Source organism: Carcharhinus amblyrhynchos, chromosome 18 (assembly GCF_965287045.1).
Source record: "Carcharhinus amblyrhynchos chromosome 18, sCarAmb.v2.hapA, whole genome shotgun sequence".
NCBI classification, from domain to species: Eukaryota; Metazoa; Chordata; class Chondrichthyes; order Carcharhiniformes; family Carcharhinidae; genus Carcharhinus; species Carcharhinus amblyrhynchos.
In genome coordinates, this window is record NC_137341.1 from 32,046,454 (window position 1) to 32,059,240 (window position 12,787).

Consider the following 12,787-nt stretch of genomic DNA (forward strand, 5'->3'; position numbering starts at 1 on the left):
GGTGTCGAAATTTGCTGATGACACCAAGATTGGGGGAAAGGCAAATTGTGCGGAGGGTGTGGAGAGTCTGCAGAAGGATCTAGATAGGCTGGGCGAATGGGCCAGGAAATGGCAAATGGAATTTAATGTTGGCAAGTGTGAGGTGGTCCACTTTGGTAGGAAGAATGGTAGGAAGGACTATTACTTACGTGGCGAAAAACTGCAGCAGGCGACGGTGCAGAGGGACCTCGGGGTCCTTGTGCATGAGTCGCAAAAACCCAGCTTGCAGGTGCAGCAGGTGGTCAGGAAGGCGAATGGGATGCTGGCCTTCATAGTGAGGGGGATTGAATATAAAAGTAGGGAGGTCTTGCTGCAGCTGTATAGGGCATTGGTGAGGCCGCAGCTGGAGTACTGTGTGCAGTTTTGGGCGCCGCACCTGCGCAAGGATATTTTGGCCCTGGAGGGAGTGCAGAGGAGGTTTACTAGGCTGATGCCGGAGTTGAGGGGGTTGAGCTATGAGGAGAGGCTGAATAAACTAGGCTTGTACTCGCTAGAGTTTAGAAGAATGAGGGGAGATCTCATTGAGACGTATAAGATGATGAATGGGATGGATAGGATAGAGGTGGAGAGACTCTTCCCGCTCCAAAAAGACAGTAGGACTAGGGGGCACAGCCTCAAGATAAAGGGGAGGCGGTTTAGAACGGAGTTGAGGAGGAACTTCTTCACTCAAAGGGTGGTGAATCTCTGGAATTCTCTGCCCGTTGAAGTGGTGGAGGCTGCCTCGCTAAATATTTTTAAGAAGCGGGTTGATGGGTTTTTGATAAGAGAGGGGATTAAGGGTTATGGGGAGAGGGCGGGAAAGTGGAACTGAGCCACAACAGATCAGCCATGATCTTATTGAATGGCGGGGCAAGCTCGAAGGGCTAGATGGCCTACTCCTGCTCCTATTTCTTATGTTCTTATATAAATACAGTGGCTACAAAAGCAGTTCAGAGGCTAAGAACTTTGCAGTGAGCAATTTTCCACCTGACTCCTCAAAGCTTGTCCACTGTCTACAAGGCACAACAAGTCTGGTGTGTGATGAAATACCTTGCTCTTATCTGGATGAGTATGGCTCCAACAACAGTCAACAAGCTTGACGTAATCGAGGGCAAAGCAATGCACTTGATTTGCACCCCATCCGCCACCATAAACATTTAGTTGGTCTACCAGCAATGCGCAGTGGCAACAGTGTGCCATAAACAAGGTGTACAGCAGCAACTTGCTAAATTTTCCAAGCCTTCTCTGCCATCTAAAGGACAAGGGCAGCCGACAGATGGGGACGGCCATCTGCAAGTTCCCATCTAAACCATGCACCTTTTAACTTGGAACTATATACTATTCCTTCACTGTCACTGATCAAATTTCTAGAATTCTCTTAATGGCATTGTGGGTGTACCTGCACTGCAGTGGTTCAAGAAAAACTTTCTTGCACCTTTTTGAAGGGTAATTAGGGGTGGTTTAAAAAAAAGTACACCCCTTGCCAGCAACACCCATATCCCATGAAAGAATCAAAAAGAGAATAAAGAAATCATAAAAGGGATGTGAGAGATGGGAAAGGGCCCGTTGAGGATAAAGAGGATGGTGATTCTCAGAGGGGTGAGGCATAGCTCCAATACTTGATTATTTTATATTGGTGATTACTACGGAAGAGAATCCTAACAAAATATCAGCACAAGTGGCAATAGTATATGTAATGAATGAGGTGAAAGAGGGATGTAATTTACTTGATTTCTGTTTTTTCATTCTTTGCACAATTGTGAAATTCTTCCAGTGCTCAGGCTAACACTCCACTCATTTCCTGCTGTTTCTCTCATGACAATCTGCTTCTCTCTCACACTTGCTGTGAATAGACACACTACAGAGTGAGTGACAGCACATTAGCCTGAGTGATGGTGGTGAGAGAGACTTGCAGAGCTCTGTGACGGAGGGAGAGGGACTGCAGGAGGTCAGTGAGAGAAGGATTACGTTAGGCTCAAATGATTACACAAGAATTTGGTCAGCTTGAAAGGTTGCCGTTCAATACGCATTGATTTTGTGGCTCATCTTTTCCAGTAAGTGGAATGATGTACATATTATATGATTTAACCTCAGATGCCAAGTTATTTCTTCAAATGCTGTTGAAACAGTGCATTAGAAAGTCTTATTTCAAAGCAAATATTTTAAAAGTCTACACTATGAAAAGGGGGTGCCTCCTCTCTCCCAACCTGGCTGCCCTGCTCCTTTGCAGGGATCATGCATTTTCAGATTTTTTTCTTTGACCCAATCACATCCACTGGAAGTTTAATAGGCTTGCTTGGAAAGGCCACGTATTTTTAGTGGCTAAGTTGTCTGACTGGATGGTTTGCATTCCAGGGTACTAAGAGAAGTTGGGTGGAGATGGTGGAAGCACTTGCTTATCTAAATACAGGAAGGTGCCAGAGGATTGGAAAGTGGCATGTGACATTCTTGTTCAAGAAAGCGTGTAAAAGTATTCCTAGAACTCATTCCTAATGAGTTTTCCAAAATCATGAAGGGTTTAAACAGGGCAGGTAGAATGGTTCTCTACACTTCCACCATTGGGAATGGTCTCAGAGGGCACAGATTGCAAAGGAGCCTAAGGCAAGATGAGAAAAAAAATCCTAATGTAGAAAGTGGTTGTGATCTAGAATGAACCACCTGAGTGTTGGGGAGCCAGATTCAATCATGGCTTTCAAAAATTAATGATGAACTGAAGGGAAACATATGCAGCCACATGGGGTAAGTGCTGGGTGTTGGACTAGTTTAAATTGTCCTTGTAGAGAACCTGCTAAGATTTTACAGGCCAAATGGCTTCTCCTGTGCTGTAACTATTCTGTGCACTCTTGGATGTCCCTTTCATCCATCTTAAATCTCTTCTGCTGTGAGCTTGTTACATTCAGGAGATGTTAGCCAGTATGTATTTTAAGAATTCTCTACCTTCTATCCTTATTAATAGGGTAGATGAAATGCTGTCTTATAACTGACTGTTTTTTTTTTGTGCTTCCCAGAAATCTGCCTACATATGGTCCCCTGACTTCCTCTGCTTGGCTGTGACTGCCACTTTCATCATCCCACATTCTAGCCTGTATACCCTATTGTACTTAACATATCCCTCCTTAAACTGCAATTACTACTTTAAATTGTATTGTGATATCCAAACCCCTGGTTCTATCTTATCTAAAACCCTCTTAATGGGAGTGGTAGGCTGCCATTCCTGACCTCAGTAATAGCTACGGTAAAGTGAATACAATGGATGTTGTCTAAATAAATTTTAATAAAGAATTTGACAAAGTACACATAAAAGGCTGTTTAACAAAACTGGGGTTCATAGAGGGTATATTTGCAGAAAATATTGTCTTAAGTCCATAAAATAGTTGAGTTGCAAGTAAATGATTGTTTTTCAGGTTGGAAGTAAACTGCTTTTCTCAAAGGATCATTGCTAGGATTTTGTTTTGGATCTACTGAATAATTAATAACTTGGATATTGGAATGCAGGGGTGGGGATAGCAAATGGTAATAACTCATTGCCTACCAGGTTGGTGGATGCAGAGACTGAATGACTTCAAAAAGAAATTTGATAGGCACTTGGCAGAAGAAGGATTTTGAGGAATAGAGGAGGCATTTGAGACTAAGAGCTGACAGACTCAGTGGGCCAAATGACAACCTGTACTGTAATGACTCTGACTCCATCATACTTTCAAGTGTCTGTATCCTCAGCTTATTATATTTATTAAACTCCTTGCATTGCCTGTATGCCATTGAGCACTGGCAACTCCTTGGTCAGTTTTCTAGTGTTTTCTTTCCTCTGCCTTTTTTGACTTGATTTCTAGATTTGCTTCTTTTTTTAAACTAAGCTCAGGTTCCCAACCCTCTGTGAAGCTAGTTTTAAACCCTCCCCAACAGCACTTGCAAATCTGTCACGGTTCCAGCTCTAAGGTGCAACATACCAAGTTTGTACCAGTCCAGTGCTTCTGGAATCTAAAACCATCCAACCTGCATCTTCTTTCCAACCACGCATTCATCTGCAGTATCTTATTTCTGTGCTCACTAGCACATTGCATGAAGAGTTATCTGAAGCTTACCATTTTGAAGCTCCACTAAATTTTGTTTGGTCCCTGAAATATGCCTGAAAGAGCACTTAAGTGTGCGCCTCAGAACCAGAATGTTGACTTGAGACCAGCAATGTGGAAATGGAGCAGTAGACACTGATATTATTTTTGTACTGTCCTCCCTAGAATCTGAGATGCCTAAATATTAAGTAAACCTGATTTGTGTAATCATGCAAGAGGACTCCTGGGATATTTGAGCATTTGCCAAAGAAAAACATTCAGTTTCTCAATTCTTCAATGTCATGTCTGCACACATTGGATTTGTTATTGCTCCAAAATTAATTGTGCTTCAGAGGAAAATTTCTTCAGTAATGTAGTAAAATTGGTAGTATAGAATTTAGTAAGCCTCTTTACAAATTTCCATCTTTATGCACTTAAATTTCTTTTAGGAGGGTAAAAAGCCATGGTAAAATAATTAGTAAATGAACCTCATGGCCAATTACTGACCTGTTGAGCTAAACATGACGCTTGTTTGAGGCATTTTGTTTAAAATAATTAACTACAGCTATATGCAAGAAGTCTGACTGAAAGCCATGAAAATATTTTGTTGCAGTTAATGATATCAGTGAACTTCAGAATATGGCTACCATCAATGGGAGTTCCGAATACTGTTGTGAAGCTACAAGCGAAGAGAGTGAAGGTGACAGATTGATGGATGATCAGTTCCTGCCAGGATCATGGAGACCACCTAAAGCAAAAAATGAAGCTTATTTTAATACCAGTGAGTCTGCAGCATTATCAGTTTTAAGAGATCCTCAAGGGGAGCTTAGTTCAGGATATTCCTCAGTGACCAGCGAAAGCTCCCCATTAACAAACACTAGACAGTCATTACCTTCTACCTCAAGGCTATCTCCCACAATAGAATTCATAAAACCAATACCTTCAGCTTATAGCACAGAAAACTTACTTTTGGATCATGAACTAGAGCCTTTTAGGAGGGAACACAGGTCATCACCTTCTCGCAAGAAACCTATCAAACGCAAAAATGGAGCAGCGCATGACAAAGATGACTGGAATATGGGTTTTGTGAGTGTTTGAAAGAATATTGCCTTGAAGCTTGTGAAAACATTGCTGTTTAATTGGAATGCATTTGATATGGGTCATAAAGCAATATTAGATATGTACAACATGGTTTGAACAATGATCTAATTTCCAAATTGGTGTGTGCTTTAATTTTCAGTGGGAGATTTAAATTGGCTGCCTTTCTTAATTACGTGCATGCGGCCAGTATCAGCACTGATCAAAGCCTCGTGTTGATGTCTGCCTGTTAATACTGCCATTTCTTTATTCAAGGCACTGAAATTATATCATTGCACTTTGTTTAAAAGCCACTGCCTTTAATAGGCAGCGTTTAGGAGGCTTTCCATCACCATTTTAAAGTTTCAATACTAAGGTAAAAATCCATTGTCTTGTTTATTAGACCATGTTTACAGTTGTTTGACAAAACCACTTAACCTTTTTAATGGTAATTATACTTCTAACTGGATTAAATTTAAATACTCCACAATGTTGCACCTAGCAATTGATGCAGAGAGAATAGGTCTGTATTTGTAGTGTCCAATTTCTTTTGTAATGGGCAGTTTAGAATTTTGCCTCGGCTGCAATTTTTCTGTGTGGATGATTCCATTTAGATTAGGAGAATCTCTGCGCCTGGTTAACACAAACTGAACAGTCACATACTGGAAATTTTACTTTAAATATGTAGAGCTTGATTAAATGGGAGTCTACTGTGCATTTTTATATCCTTAAGTCATTGTTAGATTTGGCAGTTAAATAATAAATGAATCACTGCTAAAATTAAAAATATATAGGCAAGCTGTGAAAATAAACTATGGTGCAACAAAATATTTTGCAGTAAAGTTATTCAGGGAATATTATGCAAAAATGGAGAACTTGTAATTTACAACTTCAAATTAAGATTTGATGGGCATTGGGCCCTGGGAAACAAGCAGGTGCATAAATTAATTTTTTAAAACTTGATGTGATTATGTTGACTTGAGTACATTTTTATTTGAAATGAATTTCATTTCTGTTTACATTTTCATTGTAAATGAAATTCAATTATTTTTTAAATGACTGGTGATTCAAATATTTTAAAATTAATCTGGATGTGAACAATATGTATGTATGGGCACAGATTGTTGTAAAATCTACAGTCATTGTGCTTGAGCTTTTGTTCAGCAAAACTGATGACAGTATTTTTGAATATATACTGTTTTCTAACATCCAGATATGAATTATTGGCAGCAGTGCACCACCTTGGATTTAATGTTTCCTAGTTGCCGCCAAACTCTTAATTATTATATCAAATATTTTGGCTTACACTGCCAATTGTGTAAACTCAGTTCTCCAGACCCAAAAGATCTGATTTGATGCATTATGAACTGTAAAATTTTGAAGATAATTTTGATGCTGGAAACTGATGAAAAACCTCATGTACTTGCATTCTATGACTATTTGTAGAGCCACAGTTGCCTTACTCTGAATATTTCATCATGAAAACTTTAGTACTGTATGTGAATACTTAAATATTTGCAGACACTATCCCTTTATCTAGCCTACATCTGTATTTAATAACTGTCGATTAAATGTACAAATTATCTGTGTGCAGTGTCATCTTAGTAAAGATACATTAGTCAAATACTAATGTAAAGATGCATTAAACAAAATGGATAACTGATGTTCTGTTGCAAATATTAAGTTGAATGTAACAAAAAACAGAATGCTGGAAAATCTCAGCAGGTCTGACAGCATCTCTGGAGGGAGAATGTTTCAAGTCTGGATGACTCTTCGTCAGAGCTGAATTGACTGTAATCTTTCAGAGTGGATTCCTCACAGGTTCTAGATTGAGCCTGATGTAGTAATAGAATATTTAGCTGTTTTTTAATCCAAAATATTTTTAGGGCAAGAGGCATGTTTTGCATTTTTCCTACAAAATACTTTCAGAGCCAAATGTATTTTGAAATTAGGTTGAGTTATTATTGTAATATTTTCACTTGGATGCAAATTATACAAATTATTTTAAATATACTTCTTAATGTCTCACTGGCCTACTATTTTCAGAGTTGAACAGTATATAGTTGTATTGCTGTCACTTGCAGTCTGGCACTCTGTTGGGAAATATTGTGTTGGGAAGGAGGCTGGCTGTTCCATTCCCAGAAGACCTCCCACAAATTTGTCACCACTTGTGAATAAAAATGTCCTAAAACACTTCAGAGAATCAAGTTTAAAAGTGCACCTGAGGTCAATCTGAAACTGGGAGAAAATCAAGTCAGTGGTAATCAAAAAGTTAACAGGACTCATATCTCTGGTTTCCCATCCACTTTCCAGTGTGAAATAAAAGGAAATTACATCTGTGGAAGTTCGACTTCCTATCAAATGGTAGGAAAAATGTTGGAATTAATTCATTATAAAGAACCACATGATGAATGTGGTTTTAGGTAGGGGGTGATTTTCGAAAGGAGATGAGAAGGAATCAAAGTATATTACATTACAATACAATGAAGCACCTATTCCCATAAAACACAAATTGTGCAAAAAAAATTAAAAGTTGACTAATTAACTATGTGTCCTCTTTATAGTATATTTAGTTTTCTCCAAGTAAAAAGATGTTGATGAAGTAGTTGAGTGGCTTCTGGGACCTCAAAGTTAATAGCATCTGCCTGTGGGCTATAAGTAAGGTGAATGCAATGATGGCTGCCTTGATCTTAGTGTGACTGGCCAGTTTGAGCAAGACTTGAAATCAATATCTAGAGCCTTGGTGAGCATGTCAAAGAAGGTTGATCAAAAGTTAAATAATAAATGAATCACTGCTAAAATTAAAAATATATAGGCAAGCTGTGAAAATAAACTGGTGCAACAAAATATTTTGCAGTAAAGTTATTCAGGGAATATTCTGCTTTGAGCGTGACCAAAACATGGGTATGGACTGTGGGGTCATGTGAACACTTGTCACATTTCATGTTTGAAAATATCTTGCTAATACTGCCTTGGTAAAGTGAATTGTGTGCAAAATTTTAAGTTGGATTAAGCTTAACTTGAGCACAAGGGGATATGAAGTTGACCCCAAGAAGAGCCACCTCCCACCAATCTCCAAGTTCTGCTTCCCTATCATTCCTTCTCCCCTGAAGAGGAGAGTCTCCATACGATCTTAAAATAAAACCTCTACAAGTTTGGGACAGTGACAAAATTCCTTACAATAATATTTGGAGATAGTTGAGGAAACACTAAGTAACAAAATTACAGGCTTGAAAATAGCAGGAAAGACTAGATAAGGCAGACTAAATTTAGTTGCAAGCTCATTAAAACCAGCAAAGGTCCCATCTACAGACAGATCAGCAAAACATTTGAGCCCCCTCGCCGTCTACAAGGCAAATGGCAAGTCGAGATTGGAGGGTAATTGTAAGTGGCTGTTAAATGGAGCACAATAGAGGAGTGGTAAGTTTAAAATGTTGACAAAATTGTTTCTGTATCTTAAAGGTTGAAATCAATGTGATTTGATATATATTTGATATATATATATATATATATATACAGATCAGCCATGATCTTATTGAATGGCGGGGCAGGCTCGAAGGGCTAGTTGGCCTACTCCTGCTCCTATTTCTTATGTTATTATATTTTAGGGGATAAGGAAAGCAGGGCACAAATTAAGGCAGGGAGAGAGGATAAGCAGTGGGAATGTGTTTCCACACAATATCAGTTTATACTTGGATCATGACACCATGTTAAAATTTTTTGAAGTGCTAGCCTACCGACCCATCTTCCTCTCTTGAAGTATCACTGTATGGATTCTAGAAGTCCTGCCTGCCCAGATAAGTATGGTAAACTTGTTAACCATAAAAATTACTTTGGTAAAAAGATAGGAAGACATTGAAAAAGAAATAAGAATGTTCATTTTACAGGTTGAATTCTGCTATCAAAGGAAAGAGGCACCACCCCAACCATGTAGGTCTGTAATTTGGTGATCAGGTGCATGAAGTTTGTTTTATAAAGAGATGCAAGGGCATGTGTAATGTTCACACCAGCAACAGACACACAGAATGACAAAGCTGGGGATATTTGCTATAATATTGATTAGTATTATTCACTCTTGTTGATATCCAATTTGTAGCCATTTGTAACAAATCAAAGATGGGGAACATTTCGTAATGTTAACGCAAGTAATAGGGTTAGTAATATGTAATGAGAGGGTGGATAATTGGGGGCGTGGACAGGTCACGGGTGAAGGGGGTGGGGTGGACGGTGAGGGGCAGGGGTGAGGGTGTTGATGGTTGAGGTGGTGGGAGGATGAGGGCTGGGCAGGCGGACAGGTGTGGGGGGGAGCTTGTGATGGGGCGGAGTTCATTCTGGTCCCGTTCTTTGTGGCGTCACTGTGGTTTTGAATGACGGGAGAGTTTGGCCAATGGCAGGTGGAGGCGGTGGGCTGATGAGGTGTTGATGTTCGGGCTTCTTTACAGCGTTTCGGCAGGGAGCACGACATTATTTTGGCAACAGCGAGTGAGGTGGGTGCAGGACGGGGGAACTGAGATCTGGAGTGGTTTGAATTAGAACTGGCCTGAGCTGTTTGAAGAAGCGGCCACTGCTGGGGAACGGAATGGTTGGAACTTCAACTGTGTGCCGCAGTACAGTCCGATGCGAAGGCAGCGCGGGGAGTAACCTAGGCTGGAGTGTTTGTAGGCACTCCTTTGTCAAGGGAAGGGCAGCAGTTGGGCACTTATGACTTCATCAATGTATTCTGCGGTTTCTTGTTGCTAGTGAAGAGTTAGTGACCACTTGATATGGTCTGTATCTGTCCTAGATACAAGAGAAATTGCCAGGACTGTGATCAACCTACAATACCTGTAACTGGAAATATCTACTATACAATTTCAGTTTTCTCTCACTCTACTCAGCTTGTTTTTCTGATGAGACTAATTATATTTTACTGAATTACTGATCTTCCCAGAAACAAGTGACAATGAGATCCAACTCTCCCAGCTGAGTGAGGCAGCTGTTTTATATTTTGTCTTTCTTCAGCCAGCATCTTTAATAGTTGTCACGCAGTGTCGAGGATATTGGAGGGTTTAGTAACTTAATTAAAGCCCCAGTTAATCCTGGTGTGATTCTCGATCTTCTACTTATATTTGACATATTAGATTTATTTTTATTATTTAATCATTTGTTCCGGTGTGAAGAAGTTGCCTTGGCGATTGGGATAATGTTAACCTGCACAGCTTGAAAGCATTGTGATGTACCAGTCAAATCCCAAAGCCTGTTAGTGATGTAGCTGGTATAAAGATGCATTTTCCTACAGGAGCCTCTGGGATTTTGTTAGAATCAAGAGTGTGGTTAGTGCTAAACAAACAGGAGGTCAGTGCTATAAAAATGTTGCGGACTCAAGTTATTCAAGTGGTATTTTTACATTAAATTAGTTTAGTTACTTTTGAGCAGAGCAAAGTTGGATACATTTAATTTGATTTTTATCTCTGGATGGTGTGACTGGTTACAAAGCTCAGTTGACAAGGCACCGGACCAGGTGAGATGCATTCAAAGATATTGAAGTGAGAGTGAAAATTTCAGGGGCATTGGCCATAATCTTTCAGTCTTCCCTAGACTCGGGGGAGGTGCCAAAAGACTGGAGAATTGCAAACATTACACCCTTGTTCAAAAAAAGGTTGTAGAGATAAACCCTGCAATTACCTATCAGTCAGTTTAACTTTGGCGGTGAGGAAGCTTCTAGAAATAACTATTTGTGATAGAATTAATAATTGCATGAAAAATGTGGGTTGATTAGGAACAGCCATTGTGGATTTCTTAAGAACAGATCATGTTTATCTTGCTGAAATTTTTTTGAAAAGGTAACAGAGAGGGTTGATAAGAGTAATATGATGTACGTGGATTTCCAAAAGGCATTAGAAACAGTACCACACCATAGGCTGAGAAAAGTGACAGCTCATGAAATAAAAAGTACAATGGGAATCTCGTTACAGAATTGGCTGAGTAATAGCAAACGGTGAATAATGCTCACTGGATATTTTTGGGGCTGGAGGAACATTTATAGAGTTCCCCAAGAGTCATTATTGGGACTCTTGCTTACCTTGATATATATTAATGATCTAGATCTTAATGAGCAAGGGACAATTTCTAAGTTTGCAGATGATACAAAACTTGGAGGAATGATAAATTGTGAGGGGAACAGAGTAGAACATCAAAAAAACATTGACAAGGTGGGATGGGCAGATAGGTGCCAGATGAAGTGAGGTAATGCATTTTGGTAGGAAGAACACAGAGAGACAACATAAAATAAAGGGTACAACTCTAAAGGGGATGCAGGAGCAGAAGGACCTGAGTATATATGTGTATGGTATTAAAGGTGGCAGGACAGGTGAAGAGTGCAGTCAATAAAGCATACAGTATCCTGGGCTTTATTAATAGTGTATAGTGTGCAAGAGCATGGAGGTTATGCTGAATTTGTGTCAAAACTAGTTAGATGTTAGCTGAAGAACTGTGTTGGTTCAGGGTGCCACACTTTAGGAATAATGTGAACGCATTGGTGAGCGTACAGAAAAAATTTGCAAGCATGTTTTCTGGGATGAGAAACTTCAGTTATGCAGATAGCTTGAAGAACCTGGGACTGTTCTCCTTGGAGAGAAGAAGACTAGGGGATGGCACAGTTGGGTGAGCACTGCTGCCTCACAGCGCCAGGGACCTGGGTTCGATTCCCAGCTTGGGTCACTGTCTACGTGGAGTCTGCACGTTCTCCCTGTGTCTACGTGGGGGGTCTCTGTGTTCCGGGTGCTCCAGTTTCCTCCCACAGTCCAAAAGACATGTTGGTGAGGTGCACTGGAATTGCTAAATTCTCCTCCAGTGTACCCGAACAGGTGCTAGGTTGTGTGGCAACTAGGGGATTTTCACAGTAACTTCATTGCAGTGTTAATGTAAGCCTACTTGTAACACTAATAAATAAATAATGACTAAGAAGATTTGATAGAGATGTTCAAAATCATGAGGTGTGTGGATAGAGTCAATAGGGAGAAATTGTTCCTGCTCATAAAAGGACCACAGAGGAGGGACTCTATCTCCGAGAACACAACTGAAAAATTGGCCCTCACCTTCACTTGTTCTTGTCTCCTACGGAAGAGTTCTTCAGATATCTGAGAATAGTTACTCTGATGTGGGTTAAATATCAGTAATTGCTATTTTCCATCATCATGCCTTTTTGAACAGTGAATCTGCTTTTCTTGCTGCTGTGGTATGTAAATGTAAAGTAATATGGTGGAGGATGGTAAGAAGGAAGTTGTCGCACATCAATAAATGTCTTCTGCATGATACACTTCTGCCTATCATATAACACCATCTCTGAAACCAACAAGTTGATACTTATTCCACCACAGATCTCAACATTTAATAAGTGTCTGAAATCATATTCACATGACAGCAATTGTTGTTTTCAGACCAGGAACACATCTAACCCAGGTCAATTGGAATCAAAGATTGGCAGGCAAAACTGTCATTAAAGACAAGATGTTTGGATGCAGTCGGGGTATAATTCTGATGAGGGGAAAAGGTAGGGCAACCAAAGCCAGAGCTCCCTGGATGAGGAGAGAGAGAAGCAGCAAGAGGGTGCATATGACATGTCAGGATGAGAATACAAGTTAAGGAGCAGACTGAATAAAACA

At 39.9% G+C, this 12,787-nt stretch overlaps 2 protein-coding genes across 3 annotated transcripts in view; both read left to right on the plus strand.

The window, feature by feature from the left end:
- ccnf (cyclin F) overlaps positions 1 to 6,807 on the plus strand; it is a 57,351-nt gene extending 50,544 nt beyond the window's left edge. The window contains exon 17 of the mRNA XM_080206669.1: positions 4,681 to 6,807. Coding sequence (XP_080062795.1) covers positions 4,681 to 5,165 — 485 coding nt within the window. The 3' untranslated portion in view covers positions 5,166 to 6,807. The remainder of the gene's footprint in view (positions 1 to 4,680) is intronic.
- Positions 6,808 to 9,547: 2,740 nt separating this feature from the next.
- abca3b (ATP-binding cassette, sub-family A (ABC1), member 3b) overlaps positions 9,548 to 12,787 on the plus strand; it is a 125,769-nt gene continuing 122,529 nt past the window's right edge. The window contains exon 1 of one of the 2 annotated variants that reach the window (XM_080206671.1): positions 9,548 to 9,631. The gene's annotated coding sequence lies outside the window, so the exon portion shown is untranslated. The remainder of the gene's footprint in view (positions 9,632 to 12,787) is intronic. The other variant, XM_080206670.1, reaches the window with a different exon arrangement.